Raw genomic sequence first — 20,939 nt, 5'->3', positions numbered from 1 at the left:
TCTACAGTTCCACCATGATCAAGTGACACTACGTACACCCCTTCTTCATCCCTATAGTGGTTTCAGCCTTCCACCTCAATCAGACCATCGACTTGCTGATTTTCTTTCCGAAGCCGCACAAGCCAGATACTGAGAGACGGCAGCACACCTTGGATTGCAAGTTTGCCTTGGCCTACTACAAGCACCGTACTCACTCAGAGTCAAGAGCCTCTCAACTATTCAACTCCTTTAACCCGAACACCCCTGGGCTTCCAGTATCAAAAAGGACCCTCTCATCGTGGATCTCACAGTGCATCCTATTCTGCTATAACAGAACATCGGAGACTTTAGCTACACTGCCAAGAGCCCATCAAGTAAGAGCGATGGCAGCATCCATTGCCCATCTACATGACATACCAATTCAGGACATATATAAAGCCATCCCTACATACCTTTACTTTGCACTACTGCCTTAATCAGCAGACAGCCTCAGATGCATGGTGGGAAGGGCTATACTTGTGACAGGAACAACCAAAGATACTGCCCACAATCATAGTCTCGGCTGAGACTCCCCTCGGCCTACCAGAAAGGGACTACGCACAGCGCCAGTGGGGCGCTCAACTGTTCAGCTTGGGACTCCCCAGACAGCATGGCTAATTCAGCCTGCTTATCCATGGGGAAAAAAGCAAGTTTGCTTACCGAAAATGGTATTTTCTGTGGATTAGTAGGATGAATTAGCCATGCTAACCCGCCCACCTCCCCGGACAGTCTCAGCCAGTACAGCACAAGCTCGGATAATAGACTGAGGCAAGCTGGGGACCACAGTGGGAGGGTACACAGGCAGGCACACAGAGCAGAGCTCTGCCACCTAGAGAACTGGAGGACATTCCCCAGACAACATAGTTAATTCACCCTGCTATCCATGGAAAACACAGTTTACGGTAAGCAAACTTGCTTATTTATTCAAAGAGAGAACATTTTCTAAAGGAATTGTTAATACCGCAAGGAAGTATCTTCTTAAGGAAACTCTAGGTGGTTCACCAACCACCCTAGGGAAGTTCAGAAATTAAATGGAGAATACCTCGCTCCTTGATGACCATTGTTTGAACTGTCTTGACTGAAGATATATCATGTTCCAGTGAAGAAAACTTCTTCTGAAGTTGACTTTGGGCAGTCTCACAAGCTGAAATATGACTTTCAAGTCAATTAGAAAGTGTCAAATTTTGTTGAGCAATTAACGCAAGCGAGAGCAGTAGAAGCTACCAAATCGCAAAGCGCATCTAGTGTAACCACCGTGGACTTTGTGGGGGTCAACCTGGCTGTGGGAAAATTTGTAATAGAAACCAGGACTCACCACTAGACACCTCAAATGGCCCGGATCGATCAGCAGTTTAATGGCAGCTTCCCCCTCAGATGAAAATTCAGTGTTTACCACATCGGTCCTGGAAGGCTCCCCTCTATTTAGCACTCGCTGACATCAGTCCTCAATGCTGAAGCCCCACTTTGGGAAATGTTGCGCTTTGTCAGCGGTGGACAGGAGGCTGAGGGAAACCTCTTCCCCAGCCGAGGCCAGTTCTTCTTCGTTAGCCCTGGCAGCGGGGATAACCCCCTTATTCATCGCTGGTACCACGAACTTGGGGTTGGTATGTTCGTGGGTGGGGGGTCAAAGAAGGCTCTGAAGGGTAAGACCTAACTTTGCCCTTCCTTTTTAGTGGCATCATTTCAACAAGAAAAACTCCTAAGCAGACAAAAGAAATGGACAGCTGGTCCATGGCAACTTCATGCTGCCATCTTGCTCCGCTCCCAATAATCAATTTTACATGAAAAAAGACACTAAAATAGTCTTCTGAGGTAAAAATATCACAGTATGCAAATTATTTTAATACACTGCTGTGGTGCCAATTAGAAAACTCTGCAGAAAAGCAAAAAACATGCTTGGTGCTCATATGGTATTAGACCTTTGTAATGCATGCTGGGTGTGGGCTTTATCCTCAAAAATTAAAAATATTATCTATGAAAAGGCAACACTGCAAATATTACACTATGCCCTAAACACCAATACGCTTCCTATTAGGAAAATAAAACAAGCTAGGCTGCTATAGATCCCAACACAAACTACACACTAGCAGGATTCCTCACCTCAGTCATACATGCAGAACACAGACACTCTCACCAAATACAGAATAGAGATCATAAAGCATAAAAAAATATGTAGACAAAAACTGAACTGGAAACCACAACAAGCCAGACTATATATTCAGTGCAATAATGGAAAAATAGAAATACCATTCCTCATAAAACATTAAACAAAAAATCAAAGAATATAAAACAATCATAATAAAAACATATTAATAAAAGGGATAGATGTTTCAGAACTGATTAGAACGTCAAATTAAAATCTCATATAAAATTATAAAAAATTCTCCAAACACCAATAAAATATTTCAAACTAGAAAACACATTAAATAGCACTAGAGTTGCTAACTGTCCAGATTTTCTCCGGTTTTTTTTGTCCTGACTTAGGCTTTTGTGTCCAAAAAAAATGGAAATTGTCCGGAATTTTATCCTCCGAGTAGTCCCTCTGTGACTGCAGCGTGTGCTTTATCAAATCCCCATGTCTTTTTCTTCTCTCCTAGAACAGTGCAGCCAATCACTTATTGCCACTGCAGCTGTCTTTAGCACTCAAGTAGTACCATCAACATTTAAACTGATGTGTTTTCTGTTTTGTCTGGATTTATTTTTTTTTTTTTTCAATTAGTACCTCAGCAGACAGTTCCTGGGCTCCAGACCACATCTGCTGCCTTACTACCTGTTGCAACAATCCAGACACAGCCCAATGTTCCAGAACACATACAGTCCTTTCAGGTACTGAAAAATAAGAATTTGTGCTTATGTAGATATTTATTTATAAACATTTGATATTCCGCCTTTTTCCAAGAATGGCCTCAAGGCAGATTACAATCAAATTTAAATTGAATTTACAGCTACAATAATAGCAGAGCCTTTTTCGATCATATTTGATTCACTTGTACAACAGTATAAGTTTCTTTCTTCCATATAATAGTAGGGATATAGTTTTTAAAATGCTTGAATGGTTTTATGAATTGCCCTGGGCTAGTCCTGTGGCTTGGCTGTGTGCAGGAGACATGGATTTGAGTTTCCTGCCAGTCAGTGAGACTGCAGCGACTTACCTGAGCTCTGAAGAGAGGGAAGCTGCCAGTACAAATTGACCCTGCTGGCAGAAGAGTGCAGAAATTAGGTGTGGGGGGAATGACTCTTCCTTTTTTTTTTTTTTTTTTTTTTTTTATACTCCTCAACCCCCATCCACCCAATGCCTTTCATACTTATCACTTTGCTCTTCTTTATAGCTGCTTTATAACTTTAACTTTTTCTGAGGTTTCCAAGAATTGTTTGAGGAAATGTAGATGTGATGGCGTAATTTCTAAAATTTAAATAAAGCTACAGAATTGTGGAGTTGTGTAAGTATTTTTGTTGGGTCTCTTGTTAGCCATATACAGGTGTTGCCTACACTTACTCTCCAGGGCAAGCTTCCTCCTCTCAGCTGCAGCCCATAGGACAGATGTACCCAGCCACCATTTCTCAGCCTCCACATTTCCAAGGTAATCAAGACACAAATTTGTCCAGTCTTTTCCAAGAGTTAGATGAAGTTTGGCATATAAACTGAGGTTAAGATTTGAATTTCAGAGGAGGTCATGGAATCCAGGAGCAAAAAATGAAGACCAGCATTTCTATTAGTGGCATTTTAGTGATGCATTGAAGATGGTGCTAATAAGAAGCTCTGTCCAACTTTGGTGTAGTAAATAGCTGGAAAAATACACCCATCATTTTGACTCTTGGCTGTCACATCTTCAGAAACTGACATGGGCTGAGAATTGGTATTCCCTCCCTGGAAATGCTGGAGCTGTCATGTAGCCTAATTATCCCTGCATGTGTATGTGGGGGAGGGATTAGGAGTGGAGAACCCCAAAAAATCCCTAATTGTTAGGGAGCAAGTAACTTATTATGGGGGAGGGATAGGTGGTCTCTTATTCTCCTCTTCGGAGAATTGTGAGCTAAATAGCATTGCTGTATTAATTTGGTCACCAGCTCCAGCTTTGCAAGTACTCCCTCTTTCTAACAGTGTGCCAACTTTCTTTGACTATCCTCTAATGGAACTAAGGAAGCTCTGCCCTACCTAGAGAAGTGAATTTCAGTATCATCTGCCTGAGAACTAATGGGAGAGGGGATTTGCTAATTTTTTTCATAGTGATGTCATCAACCCATTTGTCTTTGTCTCATGGTTTTAGCATCTGGTGATGTTACTTCCTTCCTGATGACAGAAGCACGACAGCATAATACAGAAATACGAATGGCAGTCAGCAAAGTTGCTGATAAAATTGATCAACTTGCCTCTAAGGTACAGCAATTGGGTTGGAGAGCTGTGAGCCGTATATCAGGGCTATAATAAGTGGTTATTTCAGTGTTTTATAGATAGGGCATCAGGTGTTTGTGTTGGGGTTGGGGTATTTACCATATGAATAGAAGTGAGCCATTAACAGTCTCTCTCTTCCTCCTCTTGCCCTCCACATCCATGCCTCTCCCAATGCAGGTTGATGAGTTCCAGAAGCAAAATACCGGTGGCTCACTCTTGACGGGGCTTTCCTCATTTACCATGGAGACGGCCATGATCATGAACAACATCCAGCGCATCATCCAGGTATCACCATGGTGTGACCTCCCCCTCTGAGCACTCCCATGTGGACTTTCTGATGTTAACAGGATAGAAGGCATAGTTGTGAGTGCAGAAATATGCTGTTTATTCTTTACAGTTCTTTCCTAAATTTTGAACACAAGGGGGCCAATATTCAAAATCCCCTAATACAGCTAACTTGTCCAGCTAAAGTTATCCAGATAAGTTTTCCAGACTATTCAAAGGTATAGACATCCTATTGAATATCCAGGGTTAATATTATTTGTCTAATTTTAAACATAACTTTTAAACCTCCCTGGCTATGTTTGAATATAGGTGGTTAAGTAGCCACAGAATTCCAAACAAAAAAAAAAAAAAAAAAAAGACCCTGTGTGGATCAGTTGGGTCCAAATCACAATCCCTGCCACTCAGGCAAAAAAGGGTCCCTCCTGGACTAAGGACCTCCCAAACCCGTCGTACAAAATTAAAAAACTTTTGTCAAATCTCTGCAGCCTCTGCATCTTCCCCAGCATTGCGTCAGAGCAACATTGGAAGCCACCAGGATCACATCATACCATAATCCTAGTGTAGAAAGGTATTTCTAAAGGTATCAGATGGGTGGGAAAGTTAGGGCTGTGGTTAATAGGGAGAGGAGTGCAGGGAGCAGTACAGAATGAGGGGAGGGACAGAAGATACCAAGAGGACCTCCTGACATCTTTTGTTTTTCCTTTTCCTTTTATAATTTGAAAGGTTTAGAGGAGGAAGGTGACTCAGACCAATAGGGCTCTTTTTTGTCACTTTGGTTGGGGAGGCTGTGATTTGGCCAATAGTCCCACATATAACTTATTTTGTGTGCCACTTAACCAGCTATGTTCTTTTGACTGTAGCCAGTCAAGCCTAAAGTGCTTGATTGACAAGCAGGGCTTAATTAGCCATGACTTGTGGATAATGTCATCTGATGGCGCCAAACGGACCCTTCTCTCTCAGCTCATTGAGCTTTCACTCTACTGAGCATGTGCAGGAGTATAAATTTCTTAAATAGAAATATTTCCTGTATGAGTGCTACCTTGTGAGTCCCTCAGATATTTTTTTGGCTGAGCTACTGCAAAGACATGTACTCTTCTCTAATTTTGTTAATTTCAGATGTACCATTTTTGGAATTCTTTAAATTTTATCAACCCCTTTGACTGGCCTCGCTACCTTGGCAGCCCCTCAGTAGAACTTTCCAGTGCTCAAAAAAGAAAAAAATCTTAAGATATCAGACTCAAAGCTGCTTTCAGCTTTCTATCACAGTTGTGATAGAATCAGTGCTTAAGTGAGCAAAGAAGGCAAGGGACATCTTCAACAATCTGCCAGGCAAAGATCCTAGGTTGCTAGACAAATTTGAGGAAAAGGTTTTCTGGTGCTCAGTACCCACATTGCAGCTCACAAGTTTTATATTGTGCAGTATTTACATGATTACATTCAGAAGCTAAAACTGCTGCTAGTCTCAGAAAATGCAGACCACTCTGGGTATCCACAAGCTCTTCTGGACATGGAAGAATGCATACACCATTTCATTTGGTCAGTATATGAGTCATTAAAAACTACAGCCTGGTCATCATTGGTGGGCCACTGGAGCTCATCAAATGGGCTTACAAAGGGCCAACAGTCTACTTGACGTACATGACGAGTTGGCAGATGTACCCTGCCCTGGGGATTGCCTATTTGAGATAAACTGTACTGCTACATGATGCTTTTAAGTGCCTCTGTTTCCAAAGACACTTTCCACCAATTTCAGCAGTATCTTACCCCCACCTGTGCTTCCACAGCAACAACTTTCAGCTCAAAGATATCAGCGTGAGAGATATTAGCCAAAAACACCACAACAAGCCCAGTCCAAACCTGGGCCCAGTTTCTGACCAGCCTCAGCGTCCAAGACTTAATCTCTCCAGTAGGGGGGAAGATTCACCTCTACCTCTATTTAATCACATGGGGCTGGAGGGGATTTAGTTGTGTGGTTTTTTTTTTTTGCATTTTTAATATGTTTGAAGATTCAGGAGGGGGAAGGAGAGGGTGATGTCTTAACAAGATGGCTTTTTTCCTCCTAGGAGAGGGGGTCCATCGGTGTCCATCAAGCCAGTTGAGAAGCGGGCCCGGGTACAAGGGTCTCCGTGCTCCTCTGCACCCAAGGCACCGTGGCATTTCCCACCGATACCGGTGCCGGGTACTGAGCCACCACAGATCCATGTGGAAGTGCCAGTAATGCCTAGCCTGCCTCCCCCTGTAACTGCGTTATCTATACCAACTCCAGGGAGGAGCTGGACGTCCTCGTCCTCCAGGCTGTCCTCAATGCCTTCCGGAATCTACAACCTCAATCGATGCCAGCCCCCATACCGGCACCAATACCGGAGCCATCGATTTTCACACCATTGCGGCACCACCTCGCTGTCCTCATCGGTACCCTACTAACAACAGCCTTAAGTCATCGACGCTGACTCGTCCTTCTGAGCCTCCATGGGCCCCTATACCTATCCCAGGATCCTCGAAGGGCGATGGGACTCTAATCACGCTTTGGCACCGATCCCATCGAGACCTGAGCCTTCTCCACTAGAAGAGGGAAGACGTTCCCTCCAAATGACATCCCTTTCGACCTGGTCACTAAAGAGGACCAGAAGTTTCGGGAGGGTCTAGGTCGTAAAATCTTCTGGGGATCCATGTTGGTGTCACACATTGCTGTTTGCCAGCTATGTTTGACACAACACCAAGGGAACCTCACTGCCATCAACATGAAATTTGAACATGTGATTGCTTCGAAACGACCTCCCGTTGCCAGCAACAGGACTCGATGCTAGATGGTGAACCTGGCTTTCGGCCCCTGATTTACGGTCCGAAGTCCAAGTTAAAGTAGCTGATCTGTCATCCACCACAGATCATCTCTTCGTGCACAAGGTCCAGCAGACAGTGTCTCAATTCCAAGACCACCGCGAAACCCTGTGACAGCTCTCTACGTTTCTTGCAAATCCTCCCTCTTCGGCTAGAAAACCAGCGAAGAGGGATGCTAGAAGGACCTTTTACCACTCACACGAGTATTATCCAGCTCCCGCATGAGACCAACCATTCCACTTCAACAACTGATATCCAGATCACACCAGCCACCAGTTGGGCAGGCTTCTAGATTTTGAAACCTTGCCAGAGAATAGAACAGTCCATCCTACTGAGGACCAGGGCTTGGGACACCATTCCTCAGACACAGCAAGGCAGAGGATTTTAATCCTGCTATTTCCTACTTCCAAGGAAAATGCGATCTCCACCCATCCTGGACCTCAGAAATCTCAACAAATTTCTTCAGAAAGAAAAGTTCAAAATGGTGTCTCTCGGCACCATGCTTCCCTTACTACAACAAGGAGGTTGACTCTATTCTCATGACCTTCTATACGCTTCATAGTGAGTCAACAGTATTTTCAATACCAAGTTCTGCCATTCAAACTAGCTTTGACACCTCGTGTATTACACCAAATGCCTAGCAGTGATTGCCGCTTATTTACAAAAAAACAGCATTCACGTGTTTCCTTACCTGGACGACTGCCTAATAAGGAGTCAATCCAAACAAGGAGCTCTAAATTCTCTGACTCACTATAAATCTACTAAATTTGCTGGGATTTCTGATCAACTACCATAAATCCCATATGGATCCGTCTCACCTCCTTGCCTCCATCGGAGCAGATCTGGGCACTGCAGTCCAAAAGGCCTTCCTGCCCAACAACCATGCAGACATCCTATCAAACTGTCCACCTCACTGCGTGCATGCAACATAGCCTCAGCCCATTAATTCTACCCATTGCTGGGTGACATGGCTTCCACGGTCCATGTCACTTCTATGGCCAGACTAGCCATGGGAAAAACTCAGTGTACTTTAAAATTCAGTGGCTCTAAACCATTTAACCGCTTTTGTCCCTGATCCATGTCACCAATCCAGTAACAAATTCCTCAGATGACCTTGGCCACGGTCACATCCAACTTGGGTTGGGGAGCTCGTATTAACAACCTCCAAACCCAAGATGTGTAGACTGCTCGATGAACAGTCTCACATCAACTTCCTAGAGCTTCGAGCCATATGTTATGCCCTTTATGCCTTCAAACACTGTCTTTCACACAAAACTATGTGGATACAGACAGACAACACAGTGGCAATGTGGTACTCGAACAAGCAGGGATGCACAGGCTCTTTTCGGCTCTGCCAGGAAGCTGCGCAGATCTGGGCCTAGGCCCTTGCACACTCCATGCATCCCCGGACCACTTATCTAACAGGCATACCGAACGTACTAACAGACCATCGCAATCAATGTCTCCATCCCCACGAGTGGTCTCTGAATCCATGTGTAGCGAGCAAAATCTCCTAGCGCTGAAGTCAACCAACCATCGACCTCTTTGCGTCCAAATTGAACCACAAAGTGGACAGATTCTGCTCCCTACAGAGACGATGAAACGCGTCAGCGATGGATGCCTTTGCTCGCCCCTGGAACAAAAGCCTCCTATATGTCTTCTCCGATACCGCTCATAACCAAAATACTCTCGTGAAGCTACAGCAGGACAGGGGTTTAATGATTCTCATACCCCTGCATTGACCTCGACAAATATGCTTCCCCATACTTCTTGACCTATAAATCCAGGAACCGATTCGCCTATCCACAGCTCAATCTCATAACACACAATCACGGCAATTTATACCATCCGAACCTTCAAATCTTTTTTTTCAGATACTTGTACTTCACGAAAACCTTCCACACGTAAATCTTACCATTCAAAATGGACAGGATTTACCAAATGGTGTACACAAAAAGGTATTGGCCTCTTTTCCTGCCCCACTCCATCTCTATGAAGCTATATAAGGTACCTTTCGGATTCTAGTCTCCTCAGTGCCATTTCAGCGTACCACCAGGGAGTAGGGGATGCCCTGATAATGGCTCAACCCTTTCTGAGTCTGCTTATGATGGGCTTTCTTCAACTTTTACGATCAGCGGTTACGGAATGGGACCTAAATGTAGTGCTCACAAGGCTCATGCGTTCCCATTTGAGCCTTTGCATTCCTATGACATTAAAAATTCTAACATGGAAAATTCTTTTCCTCGTAGCCATTACATCTGCTCAAATGGTCAGTGAGTTACAAGCCCTTGTTGCATACTCACCCTACACTAGGTACCTCCGTGATCGAGTGGTCCTTCGTACCCACCCTAAGTTTCTTCTTAAGGTGGACACAATCTCTCCCCTTACTCAGTCTATAGTCTTCCCACTCTTTTTTCCCAAGGCTTCACTCTCACCAGGGCACGAGGTTTTTGCACACGGCAGCATCGACGGCTGCCCCAATGGATCAATGGGGGCCTCAAAGGGATCGACGGCGACCTCTACATCGATGGTTGCCGTGACAGGATTGATGGCGGCCTCCATGGCATCAATGGGAACCGTGGACGCCCCGATCCCTCTAGCCCTGATGGACCTGGTGGAAGATCGCAGCAAGGACACCCGCAGGCATCGTGGGATGGACAAAGTATGATAGACATAGGGATAGAAAAAAGAGGGCTGCAAAATGGTTGGAAACCCGGGGGAACAGACAGTGAGGTGACGGGAACCAACCGGAGAACACAGAATAGTACTCCCTGAGCGTCAATGAAAATGTACGTGAAGGAAGACCCGTGTAGGGAAATTATTTGTGAAGTAAAACTTCAAGTTTTTCCAAGAGGAAAAGTGAGAAATCTCAGAGAGCTCCTAAACGCGAGCAACTGCAGTGCGGAAAAAGAGACTGAAGAGGGGACCGCATGTGGACGCGTGGTTAGTGGCATGCTGGGCATGTTCAGTGTGCCAGTCAAAGTTTCTAGAAACTTTGACAAAAGTGTTCCATAATAGGGCTCCGCCTAATGACGTCACACATATGTGAGGACTACCATCCTGCTTGTCCTGGGAGAAGAAACATTACCCATTAAATCAGTTCCCAGTGACTGGTTTGGGGGGGGGGGGGGGAGAGCTGTACACAATCTGGACTCAGTAGATGTAATGTTTCTGGCATAAGTCCAGTATTTGGTAAAATGATATTGTCCTTATTACCCTGAACTGGGGGGTAAACCAGGAGACAAGATACTCAAGGTAGAAAAAACAATCTTGAGAGTTAGATGGTACAAGGCCTGGCAGTACTGTACTGGAACCTAAACCAGCCTCTATGGGCTCCTTGTCCTGAACCCCTTGAAGTGACTGAGGCATGAGTGGGAGAGTGCACACTTTGGGGCTTAAGGACGTTTCACTCAATTATGTACTCAGTTACCTGCAGTGGCGAATTGGCTCGAACACATGAGAATCTATGGGCCCTCTTTGAGGCAGCAAACATTTGGGGATGATATCTTCCCTTTCTTCTTTTTCCATCCTAGAGAAAACCTGCTATAAGGAGCATGTCCCTTTTGGTGTGCAGCTTAGGCTAACCAGTGTATGCTGGAATCTGAAGGCCCCACGACTTGATATCAGTGCAGGGCTGCTTTTCCCGCTGCCTGTCTGTGTTGTCTCCAGGAAGGGCCTCAATTAACTCAACGGTGTCTAGCTACCACCTCCCCAAAATCTGCTGTTCTCTTATCTCCAAGGAATTGGGGGAATTAAAGCCCATCCTGGATTTGTGAAACCTGAACAAGAGCCTGTTATAAGAGAAATTGAAAATGAACTCCCACAAAGGAGAGCTGCTTACCCAATATTGCCTTGAGTCACTGGAGACACTTCTAAGAGGTAACGCTGGCGTTCCTGGTGGATTTTGGGGAGGGTTTTTGCACACCTTGCATTTTATCTAGACTGCATTGCAGTCCATGGGAAATCCACCCAACTCTTTGTTTCTTTGGACAAAAACAAGCTGTGAGTTAGTGGGCAAGCAAACGCTCTCCAACTGGCTAGCAGCCTGTATCGAATTCTGCGAAGAAAAAGCAGGCCTTCCTCTCCAGGAGTGAGTGAAGGCACATTTTGTAATGGCCATGGCAACGTCTGTAGCACACTTTCGTTCAGTACCAATTGCCGACATCTGCTAGGCTGCGACATGGAGCTCTTTTCACACATTCGCAGCCCACTATTGCTTAGATAAGGAAGGCCGTCAAGACTCTGCCTTTGGACAATCTGTCTTGAAAAATGTTTTTCCAATATAATCCCTAACTCCTTCCATAACCACCTGCTGTGATTTCATCGTCCTTGCTCATAGCACCCCATTATTGTGCCTGTATCACAAGTTGTCTGCTATTGGCCTGTTGTAATATGAGTCAGCCTATAGCGTACTAATCACCCATATGTGAGGACTAACATCCTGCTTGTCCTGGGAGAAAGCAGAGTTGCTTACCTGTAACGGGTTCTCCCAGGACAGCAGGATGTAGTCCTTATGAAACTACCCACCACCCCGCATTTTTTTTTGCTACAAACGAGACTGAAGGGAGACCCCTATGGACACATATGTGAGGACTACATCCTGCTGTCCTGGGAGAACACCTGTTACAGGTAAGCAACTCTGCTATCTGAGCCTGCTGATATTTCTCTCGGGGACATATGGAGGGTGGTAACAAGAATTTAAAGTACCTTGATGACTTCTGTTGCTCAATTGTGTGTTTTCTTCTGGTGTTTCCTCTTAAGTTAACAGAAATTGATCATAGCTATGGGTGCATTTTTTTTTTTTTATAATTAACTCTTTATTAGCAGGTAAAATATTAACAATAAACCAATGAAGTCAGCAAGAAACATAACTTAACATAGCAAGCATAACAGCCGGTTCTCTTCAAGGTAAATGCACACAATTCGATAATTCAAGAATGCAATAAAGCAATAACTTTGGCTAATGACATATGGAAATATATCTCTTATGCCTTATCAATTCAAATTTAACCCCCAACCATTTCCCCTGGACTATCAAGACAACAGTCATCAAGAGCACCCTCGTAACCTACAAGCAATAATACCTTACCCCCCCCCCCCCCCCCATTTAACTGTTTCATACTGCTCCCAACCCCAGTTAAACCCCGCCCCCCACTGTTTACTCTTCCACTATATGCATTGTCTCTAGATCTTTTGAAAACTAGTCAATCTGTCATTTCGAATGGCTGTTAATCTTCCCATATAGTAAATTGTCTCAATCTTAGAGGACACTTCTGCTAAGAATGGCACTGTTTGGTTACACCACCAGGAGACAAACTCACATCTCGTTGATGTAAAGATTTGTATCAAATGTTGCTGACTATCTTTTCCCACCTCAACTGGCATATTTAACAGACATGTTCTGGGGTCCTTTCTCTGAGTTTGGGGCATACAAATTAAGCATCATATACATCTCATCTACAGGACCTTGAGGAGAATATATCTTCTCTCAGCATCTTTCAACACAGTTTGTACCTTCACTACCAGGGCTCAGGAGAATTATATGCCCGTCCAACAGTACTTGCTGCCTTTAGACACTGGTGTGAAACCTATTGTTGTGAAAAAGCAGCCACTCTTTGTGCTTAGATAAGTGCATTTTCTGACAATCACATTTGCTCTAAGTGCAGTCATTTCCTGGAAAAATAATCTACTTTTAATTGGGGAGTTCAGACCCTTCATGTTTATAGATAACACACAATGGCAGGGGTTTTGAAGGTTTTATCACTTCCCCTCCAGCCCCATATGATTAAATAAACACCATTACTTAGAGCAGGGGTGGGCAATTCCAGTCCTCGAGGGCCACAAACCTCCCATTAAACCCTAACTTGAATTGAACCATGTAGTTCATTATAAGGCTAACGTCCAAAAAGGAAATACTCACTCGATTATTGTTTAACCACAAGTACCACTCACCAGGTTTTTATCAAATGCTGGAAAACAATTTTTGAAAAATATTGAGATTAAATTATTTTGCCGCATCATCAAGCCTGACAGCGTGCCTACCTCACTTTCAAACGGAGGCCACCCGATCTTCTAATCAGCTGCGGTCACAGTCTTTTTTTTAATCATTCTTTTTCTTTTTTAACTTAAAAAATAAATTTGAATATATGGTCATAGTAGTTGCTGTGTGTGAAACTTTCTTCAACATACACACGCAGTTCACTCTCAGCTCGCATTTAAAGAGGCACTAAATGCTTTAACTTCAGCCTGGCTCATAAGGCACCATAGTTCCACGCTGAGCCCCACTTTTCAACTTGGGGCCTCTTTTGATGAAGCTGACCCGCCCAAATGGCATCTCAGCTTTCTACCATCTTTGCCCACATGCTGCCATCTTGGAGTTTCTCCATGCAACTTGTCACTGCTGTACCATGCTGTTGAATCTCCAACCCAGCTGCTCTCATGTCCACTGCCTTCTGGACAGACTTTACTTGCGAAGTCACCCCCACTGATTGTGAAGCTCAAACCAAAAGGGGACTGCTATCTATAGGAACATAATACATTGCCATAATGGGTCAGACCATCAAGCCCAGCATCCTGTTTCCAATCCAGGCTAAAAGTACCTGGCAAGTTCCCAAACACTAAGTAGATCCCATGCTACCGATGCCAGTAATAGCAGTGACTGTTTCCTAAGTCAGCTTGATTAATAGCAGATAATAGACTTCTCCTCCAAGAACTTAACCAAACCTTTTTTAAACCCAGCTACACTAATTGCACTAACCACATCCTCTGGCAGCATATTCCAGAGCTTAATTGTGTGTTGAGTGAGAGTTTTCTCTTGATTAGTTTTAAATGTGCTTCTTGCTAATAGTCCTATTATCCGAAAGAGTAAATAACCAATTCACATTCACCTGTTCTAGACCTCTCAAGATTTTAAAGACCTTTATCATATCCCCCCTCAGTTGTCTCTTCTCCAAGTTGAACAACCCTAACCTCTTTAGCCTTTCCTCATAGTGGCGCTGTTCCATCCCCCCTTATATTATTGCAGAGCTAGGTAATGCCCCAAACTTCCTTCCACTTGTGAATAGTAGACGAGGCCAAATCTTGATAGATCTTAATCCTGTGTCCTTTCCATGTTAGCGGCCAGACTTCCTAGCAGCATTAACCACTCTTTTTCCTTCAGCGGGAAGCTATGGAAGCAAGCAATGATGTCTCGTGACCGGTTAATACATGCCTGTCCCAAGGAGTGATGAGCTCTATCTAGTTTGATCATGGGCACTCCTCTGTCTCTGCTTCCAATCCCAGCACTGCCATGCAGATGCTAGACACTACTTGAAAGCAGTCTGCAAATTCAGACTCTTCTGGCACACCTCTAAATCTCAGATTTGCCTGCCAGGATCTATTTTTCCATATCTTCCAAACAAATAGAGATCCTCATTGGCTTACCTCAGTTTCTTCTGCAGCTTCCGCCATCAATTTAGATCTGATGCATGCTTATCTAGCCTAGAATCAGACTCCTCCACTCAGCGCCTCAGGTCGGTGATGTCGTTTCTCATTTCTGCCACCAATTCTCCTATTTCTTTTCTGATGCCTGCCATATCACCATGTAACGTGTGGAACCAAGCTTGAAATTCCACTCGCGTTGGTGTCACTTGCTGCTGTATCACCACAGTCGCGGCCTACCTTTGCTGCTTCATGTTCCAGTGCCGTTTCCTTATTGGGCCCAATTGCGCCAGCCGCCACAGCGTTCGTAAAGGAAAAGTGCTTCAAATCAACTCGCTTCTTCTATGAAGCTAGTGCAGCCTCAGTCACCAGCTATATCAGCTTTCTGGCTACCAGGGAAGTTGATATGTGTGCTTGAGCTAGAGATCAACATGGAGACGGCAATTGACACAGAATCCTCTGCTATCTTAGCCTTTCTGGTTATGTGAACTTTAAATGCCCTGACCTGGAGGAATTCCAAGGACACCTGGACAGCAGTTGAAGCTGGTGACAATTTGTGATGCCTAACTATAGGATCCCAAGAGCAGAAGGCAACTGTCAGAACCTCAGGTTAGAGTGTCGATTACAGGGTCATCTGTAAACACAGCCTAAGATATGAAGATTTCCCTGAGCAGCAAGATTTGAACAGAACAAAGGTTTATCTAACGAGTGATGGTAAATGGGCCCCAACTTGGAGAACTGGTCAGATTAATGTAGAGATACTCTATCATGCTGTTGACATGACAACCTATGCAAATGATACTCCAGGTGGTCACGCAACTTAAGAATTTCTGACCTAGTACTTTATTTTACTTATATAAAAAGGATCAATTCATGTATACAGATGAAATACTGGTTAGTCAGTTTGCCAAAGAACTGGCAGTCAGCAGCTTCCAAGAATACTTAAATTGCTCAATAAAAAATTATACTTACTACAAAATCTAAGTACAGTATTCTCGTCTTGTGACCCTGGAGAAGCACCATAAACGTGTTTGGCACATAACAAAGTGCTCCATGTGCTTGATGAATGGGGATTAAAGCAGATTCATGATGAGAGCCTCAGATTTAGGCAACCATCTTGTCCAATGATGTCACTTCCTCCAAGTGCATCCTTTTTTTTTAAAATTCCCTTGTAAATGTCTTGTGGTCCATCAGAGAAATGAATATATTTTTCTTGATCAATTCACTTGGAGACCTTCCTGGTAAATAAGTCAGCATGATTATTTAAGCTTGGGCAGTGTGGGTAATAGTTATACTATGGGATAATATATATATATTTTTTTATTATATTTGAAATAGTCTCCTCCATTATAATGTGGACTTGACAAGATGTCTGTTTGCTCTTTTTGAGATGTACAAATCTTTTTTTTTTTTCTTTGTCTATATACCTCAGTTTGTATCATGAATATTTATTTTATTTTTATATTTCGACTTTTAGAACTTCAAAGTGGATTACATTCAGGTACTATAGGTATTTCCTATCCCCACATAGCTTACATTCTAATTTTTAACCCAGGCAAAGGGACTTGCCCAAGGGATTGGAGCCCTAGTTTCCCTGGGTCATAGTATGCTGCTCTAACCACTGGGCTACTCCTCCACTCCAATATAATTAAAATTTAATAAAGAATTAACACCCCCCCCACACACACACACACACACCATGCTGCCCATCATTCAGGAGGGAGATTGGATGTGTGCCTTGGCTCTGAAGGATACATATGCCCATATACCCATCATCTCTCACATTGGCACTACCTGTTTTTTGTGTTGGATTTCTCACACTTACCAGTACAAGATGCTCCCCTTCAAGCTCTTGGTGGCACCAAGAATCACAAAATGCTTGGCAGTAGTAGCAGCACATCTACATCATCAGGGCATCTGTTTTCTCCCTTAACTAGCTATTGATGGGTAGCTTCCGAGGCAAGGGTGTTGAACTATACTTATTGCTCAGCATGGCCCAAACAGGTATGGCTTGTCTAGTAGTCTTTCACCTCCTGATCCCTCTAGGGGCTGATCTGATGTATCAACAAGCTTTGCCTCTCTCAAATTGATGGCACGGATATTGAGCTCTTGTTAATCGTTTTCCTATCCATTTTCTATCATTTTGGTACCCACCAGAAAGCTTTTAACTAGAAGGGCTTAAAATTTAAAATAGAATCAGTTTTTATCCTGGTATCAACTGTGCTCCTTGGACCTGTTTGCTTATGAGCCATGGGAACTGCTTCAGTACTTATCTACCTTTCCTACTGAAGTCTCAGTACCTCATCAGCCATCAAGGTGCATATCAGTGTCATAGCAGCTTACCATATTCAAGTGGAGGGAAAACAGATATCCACTCATTCTTTACTATCAAAATTCATGAAGGGCTTATGGCATACGAGACCTCTGGTAGCCAAATCACCAGTGCCATGGGATCTTAATGTGGTACTGGCACAGCTTATGAAGCCACCCTCTGAACTGTTTGGAGTTGGCTTCTTTGAAGTTTCTCCATGAAAAGTATTACTCCTTGTTGTGATTGTATCAGCTAGGAAAGTCATTGAGCTTCAGGTATTGGTGCATTACTCTCCCTATATGTAATTCTTCCACATTAGAGGGGTGCTCCAGATTTCTGTGAAGTGGTTTTGGCTTTTAATATAAATCAAACCTGTGTTACCCACGTTCTTTCCAAGGCAGTGCACACATGAAAAGACCCTTCATTCACTGGCTTGGAAGAGAACCGTAGCTTGTTATTAAAAGAGAACTCAGCCAAAGAAGTTATGCCTCGCAACTGTTCATCTTACAGTCCTAACCATTTGGGCATAGCAATTACCAAGCACACTTTATCCAACTGGTTAGAAGACTGTATTGCACATTGTTATGCTCCTTCTGGCCTCCTGATCAGACTCCCATTTAAGGCTCATCAGGTGAGAGCCATGGCTATATCAGTTGCTCATATACAAGCTGTGCCTATCAAGGACATCTGCAAAGCTGCAACTTTGATAACAAGTTCACACCTTCGTGTCACATTACTGTCTGGACAATCTATCAAGAAGTGGCAGTAAATTTGGACAAGCTATTTTGTACAGCCTGTTCACCCAGTTGTTCATTCTCCACTGTGGAGTCCAGGTTGCTTTATTCAGTCAGTGCTCTACTGCAACCCTCCAACTTGGGACTCTGCACAAGTTATAGCTAATTCAGCCTTGCTTATTGTCTGAGAAGGCAAATTTGCTTACTGTGAATGATGATCTCCATAAAAAGCAGAGTGAATTAACCATGCATAGTGCCCACATGCCTCCCAGTCAACTACTAGCTAAAGCTCAACTCTCCAATCGGCTGAGGGGCTCACAAGGTAGCGCCTGTGCAGGAACTCCTACACATGCTCAGCAGAGCAAAACTCTGAGCTGGGAGACAGAGGTCTGTTTGGTACCATCGGATGATGTTACCTACTTGTTTTGGCTAATTCATCCTGCTGTCCACACATGCCAGAATAACCTTTTTAGGGCTGCTCTGAGGCAGACCTAAAGTTATCTGGCTACTTGAACCAAATGCAGCTGAAAATCAACTAAGTTAGCCAGGTAACTTAGCTCTACCCTGTTCTGTTATCTAGCTAAAGTTTAGCCAGAGAAGTATCCTAGATATTCAAAAGTAGTAATTTAGCCAGATAACTCATGTTATCCAGCTATATGCCTTTGAATAGGGACCCCAAGTTATACTGCTGTTTTGTTGTTTGTTTGTTTTTGCATTTCTTTTTGCATATAATATTTATTTATTTATTTATTTATTTATTTATTTATGGTTTTTATATACCGATCTTCTTACATAATATGTAAATCAAATCGGTTTACAGAGAACAGTTGAATAAGCTTGCTTGTGGGCAATTACATATAACAAAGAACTTTTTTGAGTAACATATTGTATAACTTTTTGAGTAACATTTAAACATAAGAGCAAAAAATACATGGCTAAACATAAGAACAAAATATACATGGCACAACAAAGTCTTATATGTCTAAATCCAAGGGGGGAGAGAAGAATAGAGGGAGGGGGATGGAGGGGTTATATAGTTGGAGTGGAGAGGCTGTAATAAGAGTTCGTTGAAGCAGCTTTTTAGAAATCATGGAAATGCTTGGCTGAATAGCCAGGTTTTCAGTTTTTTCTTGAATGACTGGTGGCAAGTGTCTTGTCTGAGTTCTGGTGGTAGTGAATTCCAAAGTGAAGGACTTGCTGTGGAGAAAGCCCTATTTCTTAGTGGAATTTTGGTTTGAGGGATGATAAGGGTGTCTTGGTAGGCTTTTCTGATTGGTCTTGTTGATTTAATGGTACGGAGTTGATGGGTGAGATCGATAGGTGCTATGTTGTTTAGATATTTGTGAGTGAGGGTCAGGACTTTGTAGGAGACTCTGAATTTAATTGGAAGCCAGTGGAGATTGTAAAGAATGGGCGTGATGTGGTCTCTCTTGTTAGAGTTGGTCAGGACCCTAGCTGCAGAATTCTGTACCATCTGGAGAGGTTTGATGGTGGAGGCTGGTAATCCGATTAGCAGCGCGTTGCAGTAGTCAATTTTGGTCAGGATAATTGATTGCAGGACGAGGCGGAAGTCGTGAGCGTGAAGTAATGGTTTAAGCTTTTTCAGGACTTGTAGTTTGAAAAAGCATTCTTTGGTTGTGTTGTTTACAAATCTTTTTAGGTTCAGCTGATTGTCTAGCAGAACACCTAAGTCTCTTACGTAGGATGTATTTTTGAGGCTGTCTAGGATTGGTGTAAGTGTATTTTGATGAGCGGTGTCTTTTTGTTGTTGATCTGTTATAATGGGTGTGATCTCTCTTTGGATGAAGTTATCTTCCTGTGAGATGAAGAGGTATTCTGTTTTGTCCTTGTTGATGACTAGATTGAGTTCGGTGAGGAGAGTGCTAATTTTTTGAAAGCATTGTTCCCAGAACATTAGAGATAGTTGAAGGGATTTCCTTATAGGGATGAGGATTTGTATGTCATCCGCGTAAATCATGTGTTTGATTTTCAGTTTGGATAGGAGGAAGCATAGGGGTAGAAGATAAATGTTGAAGAGGGTAGGGGAGAGAGATGAGCCTTGAGGGACTCCCATGTTAGAGCTGATTGCCTGTGATTCTTTGTTATTGATTTTTACTTTGAAAGATCTGTTGTTGAGAAATGAACAGAACCAGTCTAGGGCCGTGCCTGAAATACCAATTGCAGCTAAACGGTCAAGTAAGATAGTATGGTTGACCGTATCGAAGGCTGCAGAAAGGTCGAGGAGAATAAGGAGGTGAGGTTGTCTTTTTTTCTGAGCTTAGGAAAGCTGAGTCCATGAGGGATATCAGCAGAGCTTCTGTGTTTAGTGTTTTTCGAAATCCATATTGAGAAGGTGCCAGAATTTTGTGATCTTCCAGGTAGTCAGTGAGCTGTTTATTTACTATTTTTTCCAGGATCTTTGAGATGAAGGGAAGATTAGCAATGGGACGGAAATTCGCTGGTTCCTCTGTAGACAGATTTGGTTTTTTTAAGAGAGGTTTCAGTATAGCTTGTTTGAGGGAATCTGGTACGATACCTTGATTAAGTGAGCAGTTAATGATTTCTGCTATGGGTTTCGCTATGGAGTTGGGTATTGATATGAGGATGTTTGATGGTATAGTATCCAGAGGGTGCGAGGAGGGTTTGAGTTTCTTAAGGATGTTCGTGACTTCAAGTGAGGTGGTCATCTCGAAAGAGTTGAATGATGCTGAGGTCTCGAAGGATTCCAATCTGGTGTTCTGCTGAGTCTGCAGTGGTGTGGTGGATGAGTTTGGCATGTGAAGTTTTTTGGTGAGTTTGATGATTTTTTCTTCGAATATAATACTGCCTACCATCTCCAAAGCAGTCATTATGGACAACTGCTTCTTATGCTTTCCTATCTAACCTTCAGGAAACCAGCCTGTCTGGTCTCATCCAATCTGACTATCAGTGCTCTGCCAAA

General features: G+C 43.3%; 1 protein-coding gene across 4 annotated transcripts in view; it reads left to right on the top strand.

Annotated features, from left to right (window-relative positions):
* FKBP15 (FKBP prolyl isomerase 15) overlaps positions 1 to 20,939 on the top strand; it is a 191,840-nt gene that overhangs the window by 83,971 nt on the left and 86,930 nt on the right. For all 4 annotated transcript variants that reach the window (XM_029612643.1, XM_029612642.1, XM_029612644.1 and 1 more), the window contains 4 exons: positions 2,738 to 2,844; positions 3,488 to 3,599; positions 4,287 to 4,396; positions 4,589 to 4,696. In XM_029612643.1, coding sequence (XP_029468503.1) covers positions 2,738 to 2,844; positions 3,488 to 3,599; positions 4,287 to 4,396; positions 4,589 to 4,696 — 437 coding nt within the window. The remainder of the gene's footprint in view (positions 1 to 2,737; positions 2,845 to 3,487; positions 3,600 to 4,286; positions 4,397 to 4,588; positions 4,697 to 20,939) is intronic.

The sequence above is a fragment of the Rhinatrema bivittatum genome, chromosome 8 (assembly GCF_901001135.1).
Source record: "Rhinatrema bivittatum chromosome 8, aRhiBiv1.1, whole genome shotgun sequence".
Lineage (NCBI taxonomy): Eukaryota > Metazoa > Chordata > Amphibia > Gymnophiona > Rhinatrematidae > Rhinatrema > Rhinatrema bivittatum.
The sequence above is the reverse complement of the archived record's forward strand: the minus strand, read 5'-3'. Positions and strand labels throughout refer to the sequence as shown.